General features: G+C 37.4%; 1 protein-coding gene across 3 annotated transcripts in view; it reads right to left on the bottom strand.

Annotated features, from left to right (window-relative positions):
* Window positions 1–19,168, bottom strand: part of FMN1 (formin 1) — a 182,755-nt gene extending 163,587 nt beyond the window's left edge. The window contains exons 1-2 of one of the 3 annotated variants that reach the window (XM_054067736.1): window positions 19,046–19,168; window positions 5,770–7,764 (exon numbers count right to left, since the gene is read on the bottom strand). In XM_054067736.1, coding sequence (XP_053923711.1) covers window positions 5,770–7,662 — 1,893 coding nt within the window. In that variant the 5' untranslated portion in view covers window positions 7,663–7,764; window positions 19,046–19,168. Of the gene's footprint in view, window positions 1–5,768; window positions 7,768–19,045 lie in introns of all 3 variants that reach the window. The other 2 variants (XM_054067737.1, XM_054067735.1) reach the window with 2 other exon arrangements.
* Between the last annotated feature and the right edge of the window lie 3,097 nt (window positions 19,169–22,265).

Genomic DNA, 22,265 nt, shown 5'->3' with positions numbered 1-22,265 from the left:
CTTTTCCCCTAAAATGCTTTCTTATAACTCCCTTTTAGGTATTGAAAGGAGACAAGAAGGTCTCCTTGGAGTCTTCCCTTCTCCAAGCTAAACAACCCCGACTGTCTTTGCCTCTCTTCACAGGGGAGGTGTTCCAGGCCTTTGATCATTTTTCTGGCCCTCCTCTGGACCCTTTCGAACAGGTCGATGTCTTTCCTGTGCTGAAGGCTCTAGAGCTGGACACAGTACTCCAGGTGTGGTCTCACCAGAGAAGAGTAGAAGGGCAGAATCACCTGCCTTGACCTGCTGGCTACATTTCTTTTGATGCAGCCCAGGATATGGTTGGACTTCTGGGCTGCAAGCTCACATTGCCATCTCATGTCCAGCTTCTCAACCACCAGGACCCCAAAGTCCTTCCCCACAGGGCTGCTCTCAATTTCTTCATCCCTCAGCCTGTAGTGATACTGACTATTGCCCCAAACCAGATGCAGGACCTTGCATTTGGCCTCATGAAGCTTTCAGAATCCCACTACATTGGCTTGTCAAATTCCATCTGGTGGCATCCTGTCCCTCACGGGTGTCAACCTCACCACTCAGCTTGATGTCATCTACAAACTTGCTGAGGGTACGCTTGATCTCATTGTCTATGTCATTGATGAAGATTTTAAACAACACTGGTCCCAGAATAGACTCCTGAGGGACAACACTTGCTACTGATCTCCATCTGTACATTGAAACATTGAAACATTGACCACTACTCTCTGGGTGCAACCAGAAGGTCACACACAAAAAGTATTTTTTTTCCCCACAAAAAAAACCATTTCTCTCAACTCTAATCTGCCATGCTCCACTTGTTTTGTGATATTCCATTCCTATTCTCCATCCTAGTCAAGGCCACATCCCCTACCCAGTCCACAGGAGTTCCCCTTTCTCAGTTGTTCACCTTCTCTTCCTGCTTCACTATTAATAGAACCCATCATCCAACTGCATCATCATCCAACTTCATTCACCTCTTATCTGCCACTCTCACCAACTTCTTTTTTAGCCAGACCCAGACAGCCTCCAGGCTTCCAGGTTTGGGATGCAACTGAGGTTTTGGAGATTCCCTGCTGCCAGTAGGGGTGGTCTCGCTCACTTGTCCTTTCTGCCCATCCTGGCAAGACATTTTCATGTCCTCACTCACCCAAGCTTTGGTTTTCATCAGACCACTAGTGAACCATTCAGCTCACTAAACCAGCAAAAGCTACTCACCTCTCTCCTTGCTGGCTTGGTTTTAAGCTTGCTCAGTGATCTGACTCAAATTACCAAAAAGCAAGAAAACGACCAAAGTTGTTCCAAAGAAGGGGACAGATAGTGAGAGAGGAGGATTTTTTTAGGAAAAGGGGAGATGTTAAGGAGAGAATGGACTTGTGCCTTTCAGTGCCGTAGGCTCAACCATTTTACCCGGCACGAGCCTTAATCATTCAGTTCTATACCACATTAGTTTCCATTTGTCTACGGTCCTACTAACTTCAGATTTCTGTGTTTGTGGGATATATTCTTCTTTCACAACTACTAGATATCAACAAAGGATCAATCTTTGTTGGCTGGGAGGGGTATGTGTGCAAAGTAAGACCATTATTCTCATTTGATCTTTCTTGTTTTCATCATCTACTCTTACCAGTTATTTTATTCTTTTTCCCATAGGAGCACTAATATATAAAACACAAAGTGTGGTGAATGACCCATCCCAGTCTCATTCTGACTCAAAGCACAATCACCAGTCACTCTCCTGGAATAATGGGATGTCTTGGCTGACTGGCTTTCAGTCACCAAGGATAAGTCCTAACTGGATAATTTTATTTTCAAGTTTCCTTCTCTGAACCAAATTCACTTCAATGCTAAAGTTATCACTATTCTTTCTCCTCTTTCATATATTACTCGGTAAAGCAACATATCAATGTCATTCCCTACTAATTAAATAAAATTGTTCTGAAATTTTTCTCCCTAGTTTTCTCTGCCACTGTGAACAACTTGAGAGCACAGTCAGGAACTAAAAGGTCTCAGAAAATCTTTCCCTGAGACAGATACTCAGATATAGCGAGGATTGTTTTAAAAGTAAGCTTGGCTTCTCCAGCACTATAAAACTATAATTTCCTGTTAGAGTAGAAAGAATGTCCTACAGAAATGCAGGAACTATGATTCTGAGGATTTAACAAGTGTCTTTTTGTGAGAAATTTCAGTGTTTTGTTTTTGCTGCTTGAAGCTGAACAGTTTTTTTCTTGAAACTCTTAATTTATTCTAAATGTTCTGAAGATTTTACTTAGAATTTTGATAGCTCAAACAGAACTATAGGAATATTAATTCCTAGTCCCACTCACAGAGAAAAGTGCTAAATAATTATTGCTGAAGTATAAATTCTTCACAACTAACTATTACCTCGCTGTGGCCTGTTCCTATGGACAACAGTTACACTTCAACAAGGAGATCCAGAAAACTGTACTTTCAAGTGTAATTCTGACAGAACTTTGTGTAATGAAACTACAATATTTATGTTTTAAATATTTGCTGTAAAGAAATTAACTTTCAGAAAAAGTGGAAGAAATAAAGGCACTCCGTGCTAGCTAAATGCTTCAGTTTTAACTGCAGGAATATTCTCCAGTTATCCAAAAAGAAAGTGAAGAATCGTGATTTAAAACAATCAGAAAAGATAATTAAAATTATGTGTAGAGCTGTATAATGAGTCCGATTCATTATTTAAACTAATAAATTCAAATATTTTAACCCATTCATGAAACTTTCCAAATACAAAGTTGCACAGGTAATAAAAGGCTCTAATGTTTTGCAGTATGACATAGTGCTAAATGTGACAGTATTATAAGTTTGAAAAGCCAGCATTTTTTACATTAAATAAATCCTTCAACCAACTTGCCTGACAGAGTCAACCAAAATTCTCCATAATTCTTAGATTCACTGTAGATATTGACACAATTCAATAACACACTAGATTTGAAAGAAATCATTTCACAATTATCCCATTAAAGACAAATACAAACAATGGTCTTGAATTTTGCTCTTGACACAGGGGAGGAATCTGACAACAATCAAACCAAACCTGCACATTTACAGCTGTAAATCTTAACATCACTTGTGTTGCCTGAATTTGGAGACACATTACTTGCCCCACTGCACTAGCCAGTTATCACTTATGTCAGTTTACAGAAGAGTGTTACCTCCAATGCTTTGTCAATAAGAATGATTCCACCCCTGCTTCAGACCAAAATGGAAAGTCATGTTATTCCAGAGACATACCTACAGTGTTATCTATGCCAGTAAAGTAGGAAACTTTTCCTTAGAGTTACAGATTTTATGACACACCAGTAATAATGCTGGCATCATACATGAAAAAGAGAAAAAAACCCACCAACAACAGAGCAGTATTACATCTTTTAGAAAGTTGCAGTGATATTTTCTATCTGTATTAATGTTGCAATGTAATAACTGTAAACAAGAACTGAGGTCTTGTTTTGTTTGCACTTTGTTCTTTCTACAAAGATGCTTCTACTTAATAGCCACAATTTTCAGCCAACACACGCTATTTGTGTTTATGTGTTTTGGTTTGTTTCTTATAGACCTGTTGTGGGTTAACCCCAGTGGGCAGATAAGCACCACACAGTCGCTCATGCATTTTCCCCACAGCCAGAGTGGGGCAGGGAGAAGAGGAAAGGAAAAATAAAAATGAGAAAACATGGCAGTCAAGATAAACCAAACAAATGAACAAACCAACAGAATCGTTTAATAAGTGAAGAATAAATGGAAGAAGAGGGAATAAAACAAAACAAGTGATGTAAAAGCTATCACTCACTGCCTCCCATGGGCATACTGATGGCCTGCCAGTTTCCATGCTAACCTCCCTGAAGTCCCCTATTTCCACTTTTATTGCTGAGCATGATGTTATATGGCAGGAAATCTCTCTACTTAGTTTGGGTCATCTGCCCATCTGCGTCCCCTCCCAGCCTATTGCACCCCAACACCAGCCTATTCACTGGAGGGGCAGAGTAAGAAACAGAAAAGGGATTGATGATGTGCAAACACTGCTCAGCACAAGCTAGAACGTGGGTGTGTTATCAATACTGCTTTTATCACAAATCCTAAACATGGCACTATACAAGCTACTAAGAAGAAAATTAACTCTATCCAGGCAAAACCAGGACAAGAGTGCAGCACAATCAGTGCAGCTGTATGTCCAATCATCCTAAATTATAAACTAATATAAAAAATACTAACACAAAGGGAGGAGAAAAAGATTGGCTGTGCTGCGTTAGTCTTATAAAGGGATGAAATTTTCTGCTGGTTTCATGAGGTAAACCAGCTTAACAAAAGGCACAATGAGTACAAGAAGAAATGAGATGAACAGAGCAACACAGCACAACAGTATCCAAGGGAATGAAAGAAGAACATCGCACCCACCTTTTTATACTGTAAATGAGCATTTGCATTGGCTTTGTCAACTCATCAAACAACACTGAATTTGATTTAGTCTTGAGTGGAAATAAAGCAACTCCTAGAATCAGAAGGCATAAGCCTACTGCCTCATAGGCAGTATTTGACAGCCTTTGACTAAGGTACTGGTTTCACATCCCTACACATCTCCCCTCTTGGAAACCCCTTTTCCTTATCTCATGTCTTCCTCCCTGGTTGACTGTGGAATCTTGAAATTCATCTTGGCCCAGGTCTGCCAGTCACTCATTGGGCCACTCTGTGAGGCAATTTAGGTAACTAAAATAGCAGACTACCCTCCACCCCCCATACTAGATTCAAAAAAACAGAGAGAGAGAATATTTTTGTGCCATTTTAGTGAGTTGAATCAGTCAAAGGTATGTCAAGAGACCCAAATGCACTTTAAAGGGAAATGGGTGGGAGTGGGAAGATGTATCACACAAAGGCTCAGGTCTAGGTAGACACCAAGAAATACAGATATCAATAGGTATTTTTCCATATTTTTCCTATTTTTTCTCTTCCTGTTTTATAATGGAATCATGTCACTTTGCACTGTTATCCCTCCCTGTGACACACAGGGAAGTCTAAACCACATCAGGACTGCTGTAGGTCCTCCAGTCTTCCTGTTTCTTAGAGAAAAAATGAAGGGTATAGACATTGATGTTTTAACTACCAATGATCCACTATGTCCTATATTTACACATTTTTTATATTCACAGTATATATTTATAAATAAACCCATGCACTGTACTCAAATACATTGTAACATGACTCCTGCATGCAATCCTTTTAAAAATAAGTCCTTTGTTGGCACAGAATGTACATCAACCTCTTGTAACTAAAATGGTCAAAGTACCAGTCCTATACTTAATGTAAATAAACTTGTCCAATCAACATTCTATCATCAGTTAAGCCAAACAAAGTAAAAAGGACATTTTGAATAAAAAGTGTTATCATAACATTTTGACAGACCAGAACACAGCACAGGAAAAGCAGGAAAATAAGCATGTAAACTTTTTTCATTTTATATAGAAAAACATTTAATTAGCTTTTTTAAGAGGTCATTCAGTAACAACTGAACTGAATATAAATGCACATAAAAATGTATCTGAAAGGAAATTTTATATAACTATAACATTTTAAAAAATATTCTTTTCACTCAATTTCTTAAGTAGTGAAAAATACTTTCTTTGTAAATATACTAATCTAATCTTAATCTAATATTAAAAGCTAGTATTAAAAAAAGCACTCCAATACTTTCATGGTTGGTCAATTCTGTTAGTTTAAAAATGTATGAAAAAAGGACTGACCTGGACAGAAGTTCTGCTGTGTCTGGGTAGTTATTTTTTCTTGTACAGCACGCTTTTCAAAATGCCCTGCAGTTGCATTCTGATATAGGCCTGGTTGTCTGGTGGTAAATCCCAATTCTCCAGGTTCAGAAAACTTCAGATAAAACTGTGGCTCCAAGTCACTGAAAGAGAAGTTTATAGTGCTGTGTCTCCCACTGCCATAGTCACTGAACATAGATTCGTCCTCGGTGTTCTGCGCTGGTAATGGGAGAATCCGATGATGCAGCTGTGGGCTAGGCAGTCTCGAAGATAACGGAGAAGGAATAGGTGACATTTGTTTGTGTGTATTAGATAGTGGATATGAATTGCTAAAAACATTACTCACTGCTACTAATGAGGGCGAATGCAGCCTTTTCTCTTCCAGCTTATTACTTGCCTGAGAAAAAACAGTACTTTCATCTACAGACAGGTTCAAAAATAAATGCTTGCTGCTTCCCTGGGATACCGTCGTTCTTTTCTCATATATTGAGCCTGGCAAGTTTCTGTCTACTCTTGTAATTTGTTGCAGTCTCTTCCATTCTGCAGCTTCATCTAAACTGTCGCTCTGCATAACTTTCAGAAGAGCTTTATTGACTGCTCCCACAAGGTTACATGACTCATCAGTAAAGTGCACTCTCTCTGCTTTGTACTGCAAACCAGAGCCTTGCTCCTTTTCCTGCAACACAGTGTTTTTAGTCTCTCCAGCAGCTTTGTCTAGGGAGTATACATCAGTTCTTGATATAAATTCATTCTGAACTGTTGTTGGAACAGGAGAAATGGTTTCTTTATCTCTGTGAAAATCAAGCAAAGACTCTGCAGGGGGGTTGGCAACTTTTTTAACATAAGCTTCTGAATCCTCTACTTCAGCAACAGCTGTGACCCCTGGTTTCTCCTTGCATACCAGATCAGTATACTTGTTACTTTTCAAGCTTTTAGCAGCTGCAGATTTACTTAATGTCTCAAGTTTGTTGGACAGATTGTCCTGAGATGACTTTACCAAAGTGACACTCTGTTGTACCTTCCTAACTTTGGCAATACATTCTTCATTATCCACTGGTTCAACTGCAACCATGTGATTGTTGTCTTTTGGACTAGAACTTGGTAAGCCAGCATCCAGTTTCACAGCTTGGTTGCTCTCAGGAGAATAACCTCCTTCTATCCACCTTTCTGGCCATATACTATTGTCTACTGGTAAATCATCCTTACCTTTTCCTGTTAGCCAACTGGAAGCAGAAAAGGAACTGGGAAAACTCCTGGTATGAAATCCCATGGAGTACATCTTCTTATTTTCCAGTTGCCTGCCTTGTGCACTCAGTAAAGAAAGGTGTTGTTCGTGTATCTTTTTTCCCCCTTTCCAGTGTTTCAGCTCCTCAAAGCTCTCTTTTCTTCTGCATTTCCTCACTTTTTTGTGATTCAGATTGTCTCTATTTGTAGAATCCAGAAGGAACTCTCGCTGATCTGTAAAACTGGAATAATCATCACCTTTAAGTTCTGATACGCCAGAAATGTTCTGTCGCTTTCCCTCCTGATGTTCCACGTTAAGGGCCAGAATATGATGTGATCTCAAAAGACTGGATAATAGTTTTTCCTTTGCAGCAGTTAGTTTGTACAGTTCAGTGAGAATGTCTTTTGTGGTAGTTTGCTTGAAAATCATATTTCCAAAATTTTCATATGGCTCCATCTCTAACCTCTCCCTTACTTGATAGCAGCTACAGAAACGTCTACTGATTCTATCCAGAGTTACACAGCCCTTGTAAGTAAATCCTCTGACTTTTCCTTCTGGAAGATAGAAGCTGAGGTAACAAAGTTCCATAATGGGTTTGTGCAATTGAAGGACAGTATGCGTGCCTTCCATTATGCTTGCCAAATTAGTCATTCGTTTAAATTAGGTGCTAAGTGTTTCAAAGCTTGCATGACATAGCATGTGAGGCAGGGAATGGACGGAAGGCATCTGACTAATCTTCAACAATAATATGGTCTGCTGGAAAAAATAAAGAGAAGCCCGTCAAACTTGATTATGGCAAATTTAATATGACAAATAACAAGCCTGCAGAAGTGTAATTTTCTTTCAGTATTTTCTGATACAAATCTTTTACCTTGAAAAATCTGACACAAAAGGGATGACATTGCTAACAGTCATAGTTTGAGTCATAATCCTTCTCTCATATATCATCCCTCTGCCTTCAGGGTTCTCAGTCCATGCTGTTCCATAGGGTCACAAGATGTTCACTAGAACACCCATTTCAAACCGAATTTACTTTTTAATGCTGGAACCTTTTGCCCTCTCTCTGTTAAAAGCTAGCTTGCTGTTGAACATTTAGTCAAAAGAACTATTCAAGCATGTATGTTGCCTTTTTACTCAGCAAAACCAGCAACATAACACCATCACAACGTTAATTACCTCTCACTGCTTTATTTACCAAGTAAACACTTAAAGAATAAAAAAGACTGAACATTTTCCTCTCATACTTATCTGTGAAACTAAGGTTACATCAAGAAAACTTGCAAGAAAAAAAAGTTTCTGTTTACTTGGCTAGCATATAGGTACTGTATAAACCTATTTTGATTCAACATGCAATAATGTAATTGTATTACTACAGGCATGTTTTTTGAGCTTTGTTATTTCCCTTTCTTTGCATCACATAATACATTTTCTTGCTACAGATTGGATATATTTACATATTTTTTACACTTTTTTTATATACTTTTACTCCTCGGGCACTAAACTGGCTCTTTATTCAGAAGGAACTGTAGTACCATGATTAAAGTGGAGAATTCCCTAGGAAATGCATAAGCCCAGGGATAGACCTCAAGTTCAGCAGCAAATCTAGCAGCACACAAAGCTGGAGAGCATCTGCTACAAGGCTTCTTTACATTGAAAAATGCAGGAATTTCAGTTTCCAACTTTGAAAGCAAAAATACAGCAGAACTTTCCATCATTTCAAAACAGTCAAACTTAGCCTCATGCAAGAATAATTAAAAGGAAGCTGTCACATTACCATGTTACACATTTCAGGTTAGTGTATTTTTTCAATATACAAGTGTTATATCAGTTTTTATTATGCAGGGAGTCAGATATAAAATTATGCCAATAACTTATTATGAAGTAATTAGAAAATCATAACACTAAGAAGCAAGCAGCATTTACCAAAGACATCTGATCCTATCCAAAACCAGTCATTATTGCAGTGATTTTGATTTAAACTTTGTTAAAGCATTGCATCTGTTTATAATGTTCTTTAAATAGTTTCAAACTTTCTGTTTACTTTGAGTAGCATTACTCTTCATGCCAGCAAAACTTCATGTGCACACATACTCTGTGAAGATGGAGATCAGATCCTGAGGTGACAGACTAACAGTAAGAACAATCTTCCATCAGAGCCAGATCGGCTTCTTAATTATGTCCACCAGTAGTGAATAGATTTTTTTTTGTATGATTCATAATTCTGTGCAGGTATAGAAAAGGGTAGGAAAGGTGCAAAACATTTAGTCAGTACTCATGTTGAAGACTAGCTTGTTGTTTCATAGACCTAGAGGAGTTTCTGAGAAAATTATGTCATGCTGTTTCTTCTTGTATTCTTGTTTTCACTCATTGCCTGAGTTTGGAGTTCAAAATATGGACAAGGTTGAGTACTGCAAAAAGAGCAGCCTCACTTCTAGTCTTCCTTGTCTCCAGCTGTGCCTGCCTGCTGCTTTTCTAGTGTAGAACTGATTAATCGTGCAGCCATAGGGTGTGTCACTGGCAGATGCAACCAAGAGTGGTTCTGCATACAGAAATAACAACCATCAAAGAACATCCTTTTCATCACAGGAGCAGTCTTGAACCTACTCACTCTTCACCCAAGCAGTGAGGAACACCCTTTGTGGTAGCAGTGTGGCAGTACATCAGCTTAGCCATAGCATCAAGTAACCTACTGTGGTGAGCTCCATCAAATAAGAGCTCGTTAACTTGTGGACATTTCCATAATTGAATACTCAGCAGCCCCAGCTAATGCATGCTGAGTCCATTTTTACTTACAGGAGAGCTTTAGTGAGGAGTTACTAGGCAGAGAAATGGATGGCACGGTTCACATTGTGATCCTCTGGCAACATACAGCTGCTAAACTAGGAAGAAGAAATAATAGGTAATTGGGAAAATCCTGGCTAAAGTGAGGGTGGATATCCCAAGGAGACCAAATCTATGCTTAGTATTGACTTAAGGAAGATGATGCATCACATCCAAGTATTTGTCAATGCATGTGATTCAGAAAATAATAAAAGGAAAGGAGAATTTACTGGATTGTGCCCCCCTCCAAAAAAATCAAAATTAGATTATTTGTTTGTGTAATAGTTTGAACAATGCTGCATACGATTACATAGTAGTTTAAAATAACCCTATTCTCAACTTTACATGCCCTGAACTACCCTAGCAAAGACTTGTTAAAAAATAAGAAACAGACCCAGACAGAGAACCGCATAATTAAATTTCAGATCTCATGCAATGGCACAAGAGAAGTTTTAAAGCATATTTTTAAAGCATATTAAGAGTCTTGCCAAAAAATTCAGATGAAACATAAAGGGATAAGACAGAACACAATGCTGAAAGCCATTAAATTAATTGACACTGCAGACCTTTGTATACCAAAACCAATTTTCAAGCACAGATTAAAAATGTAATAAAAATACAAATAAATAGATAAATAAAATTGGAAGGACCAGAAATGAATGTTAAAATGCCTTGGATCCTTCACAATCTTTGACTATGTAGTTCTATTCAAATGATTCCAACACAGGATTGAGTCCATGAAACAAAGTAATCTGAAACCCAACTCTGAATACACTGTCTTTGTGATATGAAGATAACGACATTTAAATGTCTTGAAATCTAAAACCGTAAGTTAACAAAAGGATGATCTGCATATGGCATGTAAAGTTAATAATTTTTTTTTAAGTTTCTAGATAGAATAAATAATATGATGATGCCTCACTAGAAACTAATACATTCTCAGAAGCCAAACTGTCCCACACTTGTTCCTAGACCTTTATAGAACACTGTCTCCTTTGAAATAGATGTAAATAAGCTTACTACCTTTCTGGTGCATAGAAGGTGGAAAAAAGCTATGATACTTAGTGATTTACAACTACTGTGCACCATTTATACTTAAAATTGATATTACATTTGACTAGTCAGGTTGGGAGGCAAACAAAATTCATATATTACTCACAGTACTTGGTCTCAAAATGTGTTTTAAAAAAAACCTTGCCCACAAAATCAGGATTACATGGAAATCACTGACCTCACTAACAGTTTAATTTCTGAAGTGATAAAAATATTGTTAACACAGCAACTTTCTCCACTACAGACCAGACCAGGACTTTGCTGCTACAAAGCCTTGTTGTCAGTCTACTACGTCCACATAAAAGTGGTATATCTGAAGAAGATCCACAAACAATTGCTTCTGGTTTCTCACAAGGCTATCTGAGCCCATGAGACCACCCTGGTAAATCACTTGGTAGCAGCTGAAGTGATCTATGCAATAGGAATCAAAGAAAAGGATACAGGGTAATGATCTGACAAAAGAACCCTTTCTGTATTAAAACCACAATAACGTGGATCAGAATAGATGGAACACATATGTAAAGAAAATATAATCTCCAGATAACATGCCCTTTCGGATTTGCTATTAAATTTTGTCCTAATCCATCTCAGACTTCACAAAATGTTTTATCTGTCTTCCAAATAGACTATCCCACTGGAATCTATTACAATGAACAAATAATATCAGAACTCTTTGCCTATGGCATCTATGCCATGAAAATGTATTGGGTTTTCAGATTTTTTTAAATAAAATTATTTTTATCACTTTCTTCACATTCTATGAGTAACAACTCACCACTGTCTACTAAGGAAAGAAGAAACTATAAACAAGATTATAAACAATCATTATCCTGAAATGTGTGATAATTACAGGCTTTATAATACATACATTTTATTATAAAATGTAATGTACATTTGAACAATGATGCTGGAATGAAGATCACAGAACAGAAATGTCTCTTAAAACACTAGTTTCTGCTGATGATTACAGTGGAAACAGAACATTACAATTTCACAGAAAGATTGAGACAGTCAAAGACCTGAACCGAAATTTGCTTGTTAATGCATTATTACAGAAGAGAGCACAGGAATAAGAAAATAAGAACAAAAAAAGAGAATCCTGATATGAAATACATAAAGTATTATAAGATTGTTTCCTAATTCCCAAAACCCATTTTCTGACATTTCACTGAAGTCCAAAATTAAAAAAGAAAAAAAAATCTCTCCAGGCTGTTCCTACGTTCTACTTCTTCCAAATATTCACAGCTTAGAAGTAGTATAGGATTTCACAGAATTGTGGTTTTGCCATTGGAGTTTTCAACACTAGAAAAAAATTATACAGACGGAAAATAATAAATAAATAAAAATCCTGGAAAACACTCCTATCTTTTACAGTTAAAAAAGAAATAAAGAGCATGCCATACTTAAAATTTCAAGTTTTAAAAATCCAGGTAAGAATTTTATTATGATACCGCATTGAGCAAGAAATCTAAATGTATCTTTTTTTCATAGATAACTTTTGAAAGAAAATAATTTCCTGTCAGGTCTAAATTTGAATTTGGAGTATAAAGAAGGAAATAACTACTAGTGATTCAAGGTAGAAAAATAATCCTGCTTTTAAAGAGCTTAGTTAGGGTATGAGTGGACTCTCAGAGAAGAACACAGTATTATGACTAAACAAACTGAAAAGGAAGCGCACTGGAAGCACAGGCAGATACGAACGCAAACTCTGATAGCAAGCAATTTTTTTTCTCCTACCTGCAGAACTTTCTCAGTACAACATGCTGTAATTTGGAAATAATTTGAACAAGTAGATTCTTTTTCCTGTTAATATTTTATCTGTGCTAATACACCTTCTGCAATTTTAGTTACAGAAAGCAATGAGACCTCTCCCTCCCAAAAGAGACCTACATGAAAATTCTCATCCTTCTGTAGCCTACTTCAATTTAGCAAAGCAATATGTTGTTTTTTCTGACACAACTGCCTCAGCAAGTTAAAAAAAGAAAGAAGATGACACACAATATGTATTCATTGCTACTGAAACTGCATTGGCAGAGTTCAACCACACCACAGGACATATTTGTCCAAAATCTGTTTCAGAAAGGTGACTAATTTGCAACAAGTTACCAAATGAGATATTGATCATAAATTCTCCCCTTTGTTTAACAGGTTGCTAACAAAGAAGTCTGCAATGATATTATAACTTTAATGTAAGTAGTAAACCAGCAGGCATCAAAGGAGAGAAAGAACAAAGGCAATCTGTACACATATCACTAAGAAATCACTCTTAACACAGTAACAGTATTTCAAGAAGTACATCACTTAAACAAACAAACAAAATCACTCTGCACTTCAGTCAAGTTTTTACATTCTCCACCTTGCTCCAGGGCACTTAGCACTGAAACAACCAAGACAACAGACAAGTCAATCATCTTGCTTTCAGGTTTTATTTGACGGGAAAGAGGTTTCTAACTGCTGAGGAGGCAAACTCCTAGGGAAGTATCACTAAAAAGATTGCATTCCTGATAAAGATACACTCAACAAATAGGATTTGAAGCAAAACGCCATTGGGAAGATCCATAGCCTTATAAATAAAGGTGATTTTTCTAAGTGACGGCAACAGCAACTACCATAGAATTCAAAGGTATTAAATGGGTTAAACAGATGATAACATGAAGAACATTACATTTTTCATTTCTTGCCCCTACTCTTCTAGTTTTCCTTGCAAAAACAATTGCTTTAGGGTTTTTTCTGAGATATTCCTAAGGAAAAACATTTCAGGAGTTAACATTTGTCATGGAGAATTGCAGCTGAAATAACTGAAGTGCTACAAAGTTATAACTGAAGAGATTCTTATAATGACAAATGCCGGAATGACTTCAATAAAGATGGCAGTAATAGTCTAGTTAATAGACTAGTTAATAGTCAGCTGATTTTCAAGTAATAAACAATAACAAAAAAAACATATTAGTCCAGAAGCTTGTACAGACCTCTATTCACAATTCTAGAATGCAAACTTTGCATATTTCAACAGAAACATACTATATTATCAGGAAAAGTAAAACAAAAAATTGCATAGATTGAAAATGAACAAAATGCCATAAACATTCAATGATCACATTTGTACATTTTAAACTTAGGTCATAAACTGTGCACATTACTTTTTTCCCCCAGTTTTAACCTAGATAAACAATATCCCATAAAATATTTTTTTTATTATTTAATACTTTATCAATGAGTAAGTTAACAGGACAGAGAGTAGTTTGTTTTCAATTCTGGAAGCAAGGCTCTTTCTACAGAAAAACAACATGAAATAAATATTTTTAAAAATAAAATAATTATTTTCTTTTTAATCTTTGTCCAAAAGCTTTATTTTTTCTTGTCTGAACAGCAAACTCTTCAGACAAGGGCTGCATCTTGTTCTGTTTGTATTGTTTAGCATTTTTAGTTCCACTAAACCAAGACATCAGATTTTTAACTCTTGCATGTCCATGATATTTAAATTAAGCACTTAGTACACAACCACTCAGATCCAAGAATTTTCTGCCAAAAATCACTTTCAGAAACACATCTGGCATACCCATATATTCATAACTTTAAACTCAATACATTATTTAAGGAAAGCAAAGGACAAAAAAGCCTAAAAGGCTATGTTACAGCAAATCTTTGAGCTATTTCATAAGCAAGGAAAGTAATTCCAGCTGCAAAAAGTTTGGAGCAACTGCAAAAGAAGGTGTAAATGCTAAGGAAGCTTCAGTAGTGAAAACAGAAGAGAAATGGAATTTAAAAGAATAATAGTAGCAATTAAAAAACTCTCATAACAACAGTTTATACCTTCAGATGAAACCCTCCATAAAATCAAGCAAGCTTTGAATATATCTTTTTGTAATGCAAGGTCAAAGAAGCTGTCCCAAATTAAGTTCTTAGGAATCAAGAACAATTTTCTGAAATATATTTGACAAGTTAACAAACCTATTTTTAACTGTACATATTTTAAAATATTTCAAGAAATTATGCAAACTTTGAAAATAAACTCAGAAAGCCTTTATAACTTTTCTGCCTTCCCAAGCTTTTAATCTTGGAATGACTTTAGCCTTAAGGAATTTTTGTTGCTTCAAAAATTATATTTATCATTCAGGTTTTGAAAACCTTGGATGTTGGAATTGGATGTAATGACTTGTGATGATCATATTAACACTTAAAAGGAGGAAGTGTTAAAGAGGAGAACTATGGTTGCATTTGTTTTCTTCAGTGCAACATTTTGCATTTCATACACAGCTATATGATTTTGTCATATGACGACAATTAACAAAAAGTTATAATCCAATTGCTATCCTAGAGGAGAGATTATAGGTTTACCAAGGGTCTGTTAAATAAATAAATATATTAAGTATTGGGTTTTTTATATATAATATTTAGACTGTTTTATCTTTCCTAAGTCAAATCAATTAATATTAAAAATGTCTTGAAAATGGTTAATTGCTTATATGTCATTGTGATTTTCTTGCCCTATCATGGAAGACCATACATGGAATTTTTATTAAATTCATCAAGTTTGTCAACAGGGAAATACACTTCTACCAAGAACGTCTAAAAATATTTATAAACCTCAACCTGTTTTAAGATTAAACAGATTGCATAGATGCCCAGGGGGTTCTAACTTTGGCAACAAGACAACCATCATAGGAAAAAAGCAAGAAGATTAAAACATGAAGATGCAGCATTTCAGTGTAATAAGCTTAAGATACAGCAGGATAAAAAGAACGGCTTTGAGAAAAATATCAATTTAAATCTTGTTGCAGTAAATACCAATTCGACTTCAGTAATACCTTTTAAAAGAATTTATAAAATTTAATGACTATTTAAATGGAGGACAGAAGCAATTAAGAATTTATAGGTCATATAATACATAGGTCATAATTTTCTCAGGGCCCAACTCAACAAAAGACGTGCAGTCCTGTGGAGATACCAAGCTCCCCATTATCACCACGTAGAGTTAGAGCCGGACTTAAAATCAAGCTAAATGTTTGAACTAATGATTATAGGTTCAGCCGTCCATGGAAAGGGAAAAAAGAGCAGTAGTTGCTTGACTAGGAGACAGTTACTTGGATAAGAATTCCAGCAGCACATTCTGAGCTTGCTCTTTCCCTCTTCTCAGGCAGAGGTGCTGAAACTCTGGACATACTGTATCTCTATTCTGGCAATGCTTATAGGGAAGTAAAATCACAAATATAAATCTTGAAAGAGGTTATGAAATTCCATAATGTTTTAAATTATCTTGGCAAAAAGAAACAAACCTCTCTCACATTCTCCATTGCAGGTAGCTATAGGCTCTACAGGCTCCACCGTCACAGAGGAAGGTTGAACAAAACAGATGTTTAGGCATAAAATCAGATCAACAAAAATCATAGGTATTGACTTGTGCTTGATCATTGAAATATTAATGCAGTCTTTACTCCTACTATCTCCAAGCACGTGCAAATAAACACGGATGGCCACAACTAGCAATGCAACCAATGAGATACAGTTATTAATAATAAAAGAGCATTTGCACATAAAGGAATAATATATAATTGCATAAAACAAGTTTAAAAGGTAGAAAGAATTTATCCACAATAAGGGTTCAGATTCCAGTGAGTTATATCTATTCATTCACTCCGTGATGGGCAGTTTACTGACTTTTTGGTGCTTTTCTTGACACATAAAAGCTAATGGAATACACATTCAGATTATATATTTTAAAAGTCATATGAGATCAAAGCAGGAAGAATTTATTTTATGCCAAAGCAGCTAAAGTAAAATTAAAAGCTAACAAACAGGTGGAGGAAGGGATGCAAACTAATTTTTGAAAACAGCAACATAGAAACACATGGAAATTATTTTTCTTATTCAGTTCTTATAGTAAAGAGCAGAAAGCTGTCCCATGCTAAGGCCTTAATGAAGACCTCTATGATTGTTCTTGCTTTCCTTTTCCCACTCTTGACCGCTCTCTAAAGAGTATCATTTGGGGTCATTTCTAAAAGCTGCTTTTGACTTTTCGTTCCACTTTCAAACATTTCATGTGCACAAGTTAAAGCAGGATCAAAGCTTCAGAAAGGATTACTTTGTTAAATGATCATGTAAAGGCCCAAGATTACATACTTTACATAGACAAATCATCGGTTGTTCTCAAAAAAAAGCAGAAAAATGGGGATTTTTTCTGCCAGAGAAAATGTGGGGTATTAGTGAAATACTAATTATGATAGACAAATAGATATTAGTTTAAAAAAGATAAAACAAAACCAACTCGGCCACAAAAAAAACAGTAGTTCTTCATATACCAGACAGAACTGGCTCTTCATCATATTTTTATATCCTGACAAATGTCAGGATGAAGTTGACATTCACTACCTTTTATTTATTTTGAAAAGCAGCTTTCTCTCTGCCTCAGTTTTCTATTTCATATTTGCCTATAGCTTTCACTAAAGGAAACGGTCTTCAGTTTCTAGTTGCTAAACTTTCTCAGAGTGAAGTTTTCTCCAAGTTGTTGTCATTTCCTGGTAACATATTATCTCCTTCTTTGAAAATTATTAACAGTTTATTTTAAATTAACTGAAGAGGGATTAGTAGATGGATCTGTACACTCTACACATATAAAAGACTGAAATTGAGAGGAAAAACATTCACCCGTTGTTCACAACTTACTTCACAAGTCACCGAGGCCCGTGTAGCTCTACACCTTACACATACATCTATACAAAACTACAAGGGAATATGCATGTTCATGGCACTTGACTATTAATGAGATAGGTTGCACTTAAGTCAAAACTAATTTCCATTGTTAAAAAGATGCTTCACAAGATGGTTTGATTTCATACCAAATTGTGACTCTCTATCCCTAGACATTCTGTCTACAGTCCTTCAAATTAAGTTAATGATGTTTTAGGTTGACGGTTTCTTTTTTTAGTAACACAAAAAGCATTTCTTCTTTCTCTCTTCCACTCTCCATTTAATCCAAAGCGGCTGAAGTGTTTCTGCTGAAAATTACCAAAACAAGCCAATTCACCTAAAAGCATGGGCCAAGCTACCTGAAAGGTGAGTTTTAGAATATTACATGTGACTTACCTGAACTTCATAGTAACACTATTGATATACTCCTAGAAATATATTTAAATGTATACATAATGTTTTATTGATAACACCTGCACAAGAAATTTCTGAAAGTAAAATTATCATTAAACAATCGTGAACAACTGTAAGGATGGATAGAGATAAATGGTGTATATCAGGAACGCAATCAAAACCATTCTATAATTTCTCAGCAATTAAAAAAATTTTGATTAATTTTCTGTGAAGCTCCAAGAAAGTAAGGACCCATTAATATTCCTGCTACATGCTTGGGAAAGCAAATATCACAAGACAAGGCAGTGGGACAGCTGGAAGGACCAAGTCTATACAATTCCCAGACCAGCTCTCTGTCAGCTGTATCATAATATTTAATATTGCATTTGAAGAAAGGAGACTGTGCTCTTGCTCAGCAAGACAAGGGTTTCTCCGGAATGTCAGTATGTGTCCTCTTTCTACAGGTAAAAGAGATTTGCAAATATCACTATGCATAATGCGTTCTAACTCAGGGTAACAGTTCAGTAGCCTTATCTGCAAGGGGGATTCCCATGAGCTTTACATTACAGAGTAACAGACTGTCTGTACACTGTAAATAATAAATCACGTGCTTTCCACTCATCTGCCCTCCCGAGCGCATGAAGATATTTGCATCCATCAAATGCTATGGAATTCTAGCGATCAGTCTGCATTCCCCACTTCGCTGTGCCTATCCCGTACATTAGGCTGGAAGAAGAAAAGCATACAGTTTGAAGAGTCATTTTGCAGTGGGGTTGGGAAAGTAATCCAGTAACAAATTATATTCATAGCGCTGACAGGAAAGGGGGAAGATTGGAAAGCTGTAGACTTTCTTAGGACCGCAAGCGAACTAAGAGATGTCTTGTGATCCTGCACAACCTATTTATAGATAAACAGCGAGTGAGCAGGAGAGGGATGCTAATGAGGACTAAACAAGATCCCTTCCCTACAGTCTCGAATCAGTGGTTTTATTTTTTAATCCACCCGATTGCGGCAAGAAGCCACTGCGGGGAACGGAGCCGACGGGCAAGGCGGCAGAGAGAAGTAAACGAAAAGGCATTACCTTGCGGGAAGAGGAGCCCGGGGCTAAGATGCTCCCGCTGCTGTTCCAGGTGCAGGGGAGGACACGGGATGCTGCTGCGCTATTCCCGGCCGCCTCCTCCCCCTCGCTGGCCGCCGATACCGCCTCCCCCCCCCGCCTCCCGGCTCCTTCCCAGCCCGGGAGCCCCTCGCTGTGCCTCGCCGGTCCCTCCCGGCGGGGGAGGCGACACGGACTGACGGGGCGAGCGGCCAATCCTCGGGGCGCCCCGCATGGCGGAGCCCGCCGCCCCGGCTGAGGCTGCTGGCGCGCGGGGCGGCGTGTGCTGCTCCTGCCCCTCTCTGGGACGGGCTCGGGGCATGGAGGCGTTTTCTGCCTCTGCGGAACGGCTGTGGCCGTGACATTTGTGCTGGCCGCTTGATGTGTCGGCAAACAGCTTCGCCGGCAAAGCGTGGGGAGCTCAGGCATCGAGGCTCAGCCTGCTTATTTCTGTCATAAACTGTCCTTGCGTAATCCATCAGATCCGTTCTCCCTCTGGAAGAGCATCACTGCCAATCCTGTAGTCACCGCTTACCGCAGTAGATGCAATACAGCCCTTAAGCAAAGCAGACGCAACTCTGAATGGCAACACTGGAAGAGAAGGAACCCTACCCTTTACCCCTAACGCTGCTCGAAGAGGTGAATATCGATACAAGCTCGTTTGCTCGACTACCTCATAAAATACCCATCTATTTCAAGGGACAGAATTCTAGACAGAGCAAGAAAAAGACCTGGTTTATTGGCTTGAATGTTATTTTTCTACGAGTAATCCTCCTGCTACTCTTCACTGGAAGTACACCGTTCTAGAAGGCACCATAAAGGAAGCATAAGGCCTTTGGATCAGCTTAATTACTTGAAAATAAGAGAAACAATTCAGAAGTAAGAGAGTTAAGATTAAAACAATTCTACACAACTGTGAGAAAAAAATGGTCTTGCGATTCCCATTGGTGAATTGTGATTCCCTTCTCGATATTGAAACATTGCAATGAAATACCTTTTCTCACTGTAACTTACAGCCTCCTGAAAATGTCACATTTGGTTCTGCTGAGCTTCGTTACTATATGGTATTGATGTGCGAAAACAGACAAGGGGGGCTGGGAGCGTTCGTTAGAGCTTGGCGTTATTCGCCTTGAAGACCTTGGAAGTTGATAATGAAGGAGCCAGTTAGCAGAAGTTTACTGATAAGTAGGCATTGGAATGCAGAAAGCTGGCTGTATTTGGTTCAGGAGTTTGGAAACAGCCAGAGGAGACTGAGTCTGTGCAATGTTTGAAAAGAGATATATTCATCCCGAGGAAGACTTCCTACTTCGTCCCTAAGACCCCGGCCCATGACCATCAGGAGGCACTATGCAGGCACAAGATTGGAGCGAACTTTCCAGATCTAATTATAATATGAAGCGGGGAAAGGGTATAAATATGTAGTAGGCGCTTATACCTATGCATGTCTTTACACTATAAGTAGCTGCTTGTTAAGCTATATGGTTTGCAAGCTAGGAGGAGAACCCCCTTGCACCCCAGCGCTGGAAATAAACATACCTGCTTTATAACTCATTTTGGCTTATAGGGTTTGATTCCGCAAAACAGTATGTTTATTAAATTCTTTGTTTGCTCACTGTGCAGATGTTTCTTAAATAAATGATCCTAACTCAAACAGAAATCATCCACCTTTATTTGAAAGATGGGATAGTCAGATCCTTATCACTTTAGGCCATTCATAGCATTGTTTCCTTTTGGAATCTTAATAAATTGAGTTTCCTACTTTTTACCTGTAATTTTCTGAGCATCAAGTGATCACCTGTACATAAATAGCTCATACTCTCCATACTGAGACGTGTGTAGACTAGGGAATGGAAAAATCCCTGGCTGAAAGTAAGGCCTTCTGTGCTGATGTTTAGTATTTACAGAGATTAACAATTACTTTGTTAGTAACTTCCCATTTTGCATGCACTTGGTTCACAAAAAGCAACCAACATGAAATGATTATGTCAGGCTGCAATGTAGGGCAAACTGAGAGCAAAACCTAATCTCCAAGAGGTTTCCAGTTCATCTGCACTCATCTGCGTAATCAGCTTTTCATCTTGTCATAGGATAAATGCAACCTGCCTTCTGCTTCATTTACCCTATATAGAACATTAGTATTGATTTGTATGTAGGAAGCAGTAAAAGCTTATGTAGAAATGTATTTGCAAAGAAATTTGAAGCCACTCAGCTTTGAAAGGAACATTAAAGGCTGGAAGTCATCTATATGCCGAGTTGATACGCTAATTAGAGTTGAAAGCTATTCACTATATCTAGCATGCAAACTGCCCTCGTTTTAGATTAAACAATCCTTACTTTCAGCTACCATATTATTTCTTAATCTATGACTTTGTGGATGATAAGCAATGATAGCTGTTGCTCAAACCTTTCAGGAACTTTTATAAAATGTTAAATTCCAACGAATAACCCAAGATGTTGAGTGGAAGTAGTATAATTATCAGTTCTTTTAGTCTCAGTTCAACTGAGCGTGGAAGGCTCATACAAGTGAAGACTTTCATGGAATGAGCAACAACCTCCTGTTCAGGGTGCTCCTTTATTTGGAAAAGTATCACCAGAAATGATACATTATCATCCAATGAAACAGTTTAATAACGTTCTCAGAAGCAATGTCTGAATTGGAAAGATACTGACTGACTTTGATGTTTGGAAACTGAAGACTAAACTAAATTCCAAGGGCTAACAATGAGGATACAGGCTGGCCAACCGAACGTTTATGATTCGTTGTGTTCTCTCAAAGGATGAATATTTTTAACAATAATACAGAAAAATATTCATAAACATGTATGTGTGATCTCTGAGAGGTATATGAGGAAAACACGAACTGTATGGTGGAAAAAGGGGGTAGAAAAGGTGCCAAAGCAGTTGTTATCAGTCTGTTTGAATATGAACTAAAAAGCAAAAGGTCATGCTGTATAAGCTAGCTCAATTTTACTTTTTTCTCATGCCCGCGGCATATTCCCATCCCTGAACAGGCATTTCCATTTTTTAATATGTTTATCTTTTATTGTCATTGCACATCAGACCTGACACTTCAGTATAACAGGGATATAAGTTGTCATATTTTCAACTTAAAATTAATACTTCAAATTATCAATAAATATTGGTCAATAATTCAACAATTTATGGTCTACTCATTTTTGCATGGCCAGTTTTGAGCCCAAAAGAG

The sequence above is a fragment of the Cuculus canorus genome, chromosome 5, assembly GCF_017976375.1.
Source record: "Cuculus canorus isolate bCucCan1 chromosome 5, bCucCan1.pri, whole genome shotgun sequence".
NCBI classification, from domain to species: Eukaryota; Metazoa; Chordata; class Aves; order Cuculiformes; family Cuculidae; genus Cuculus; species Cuculus canorus.
This window is presented reverse-complemented; position numbering and strand designations above follow the sequence as displayed.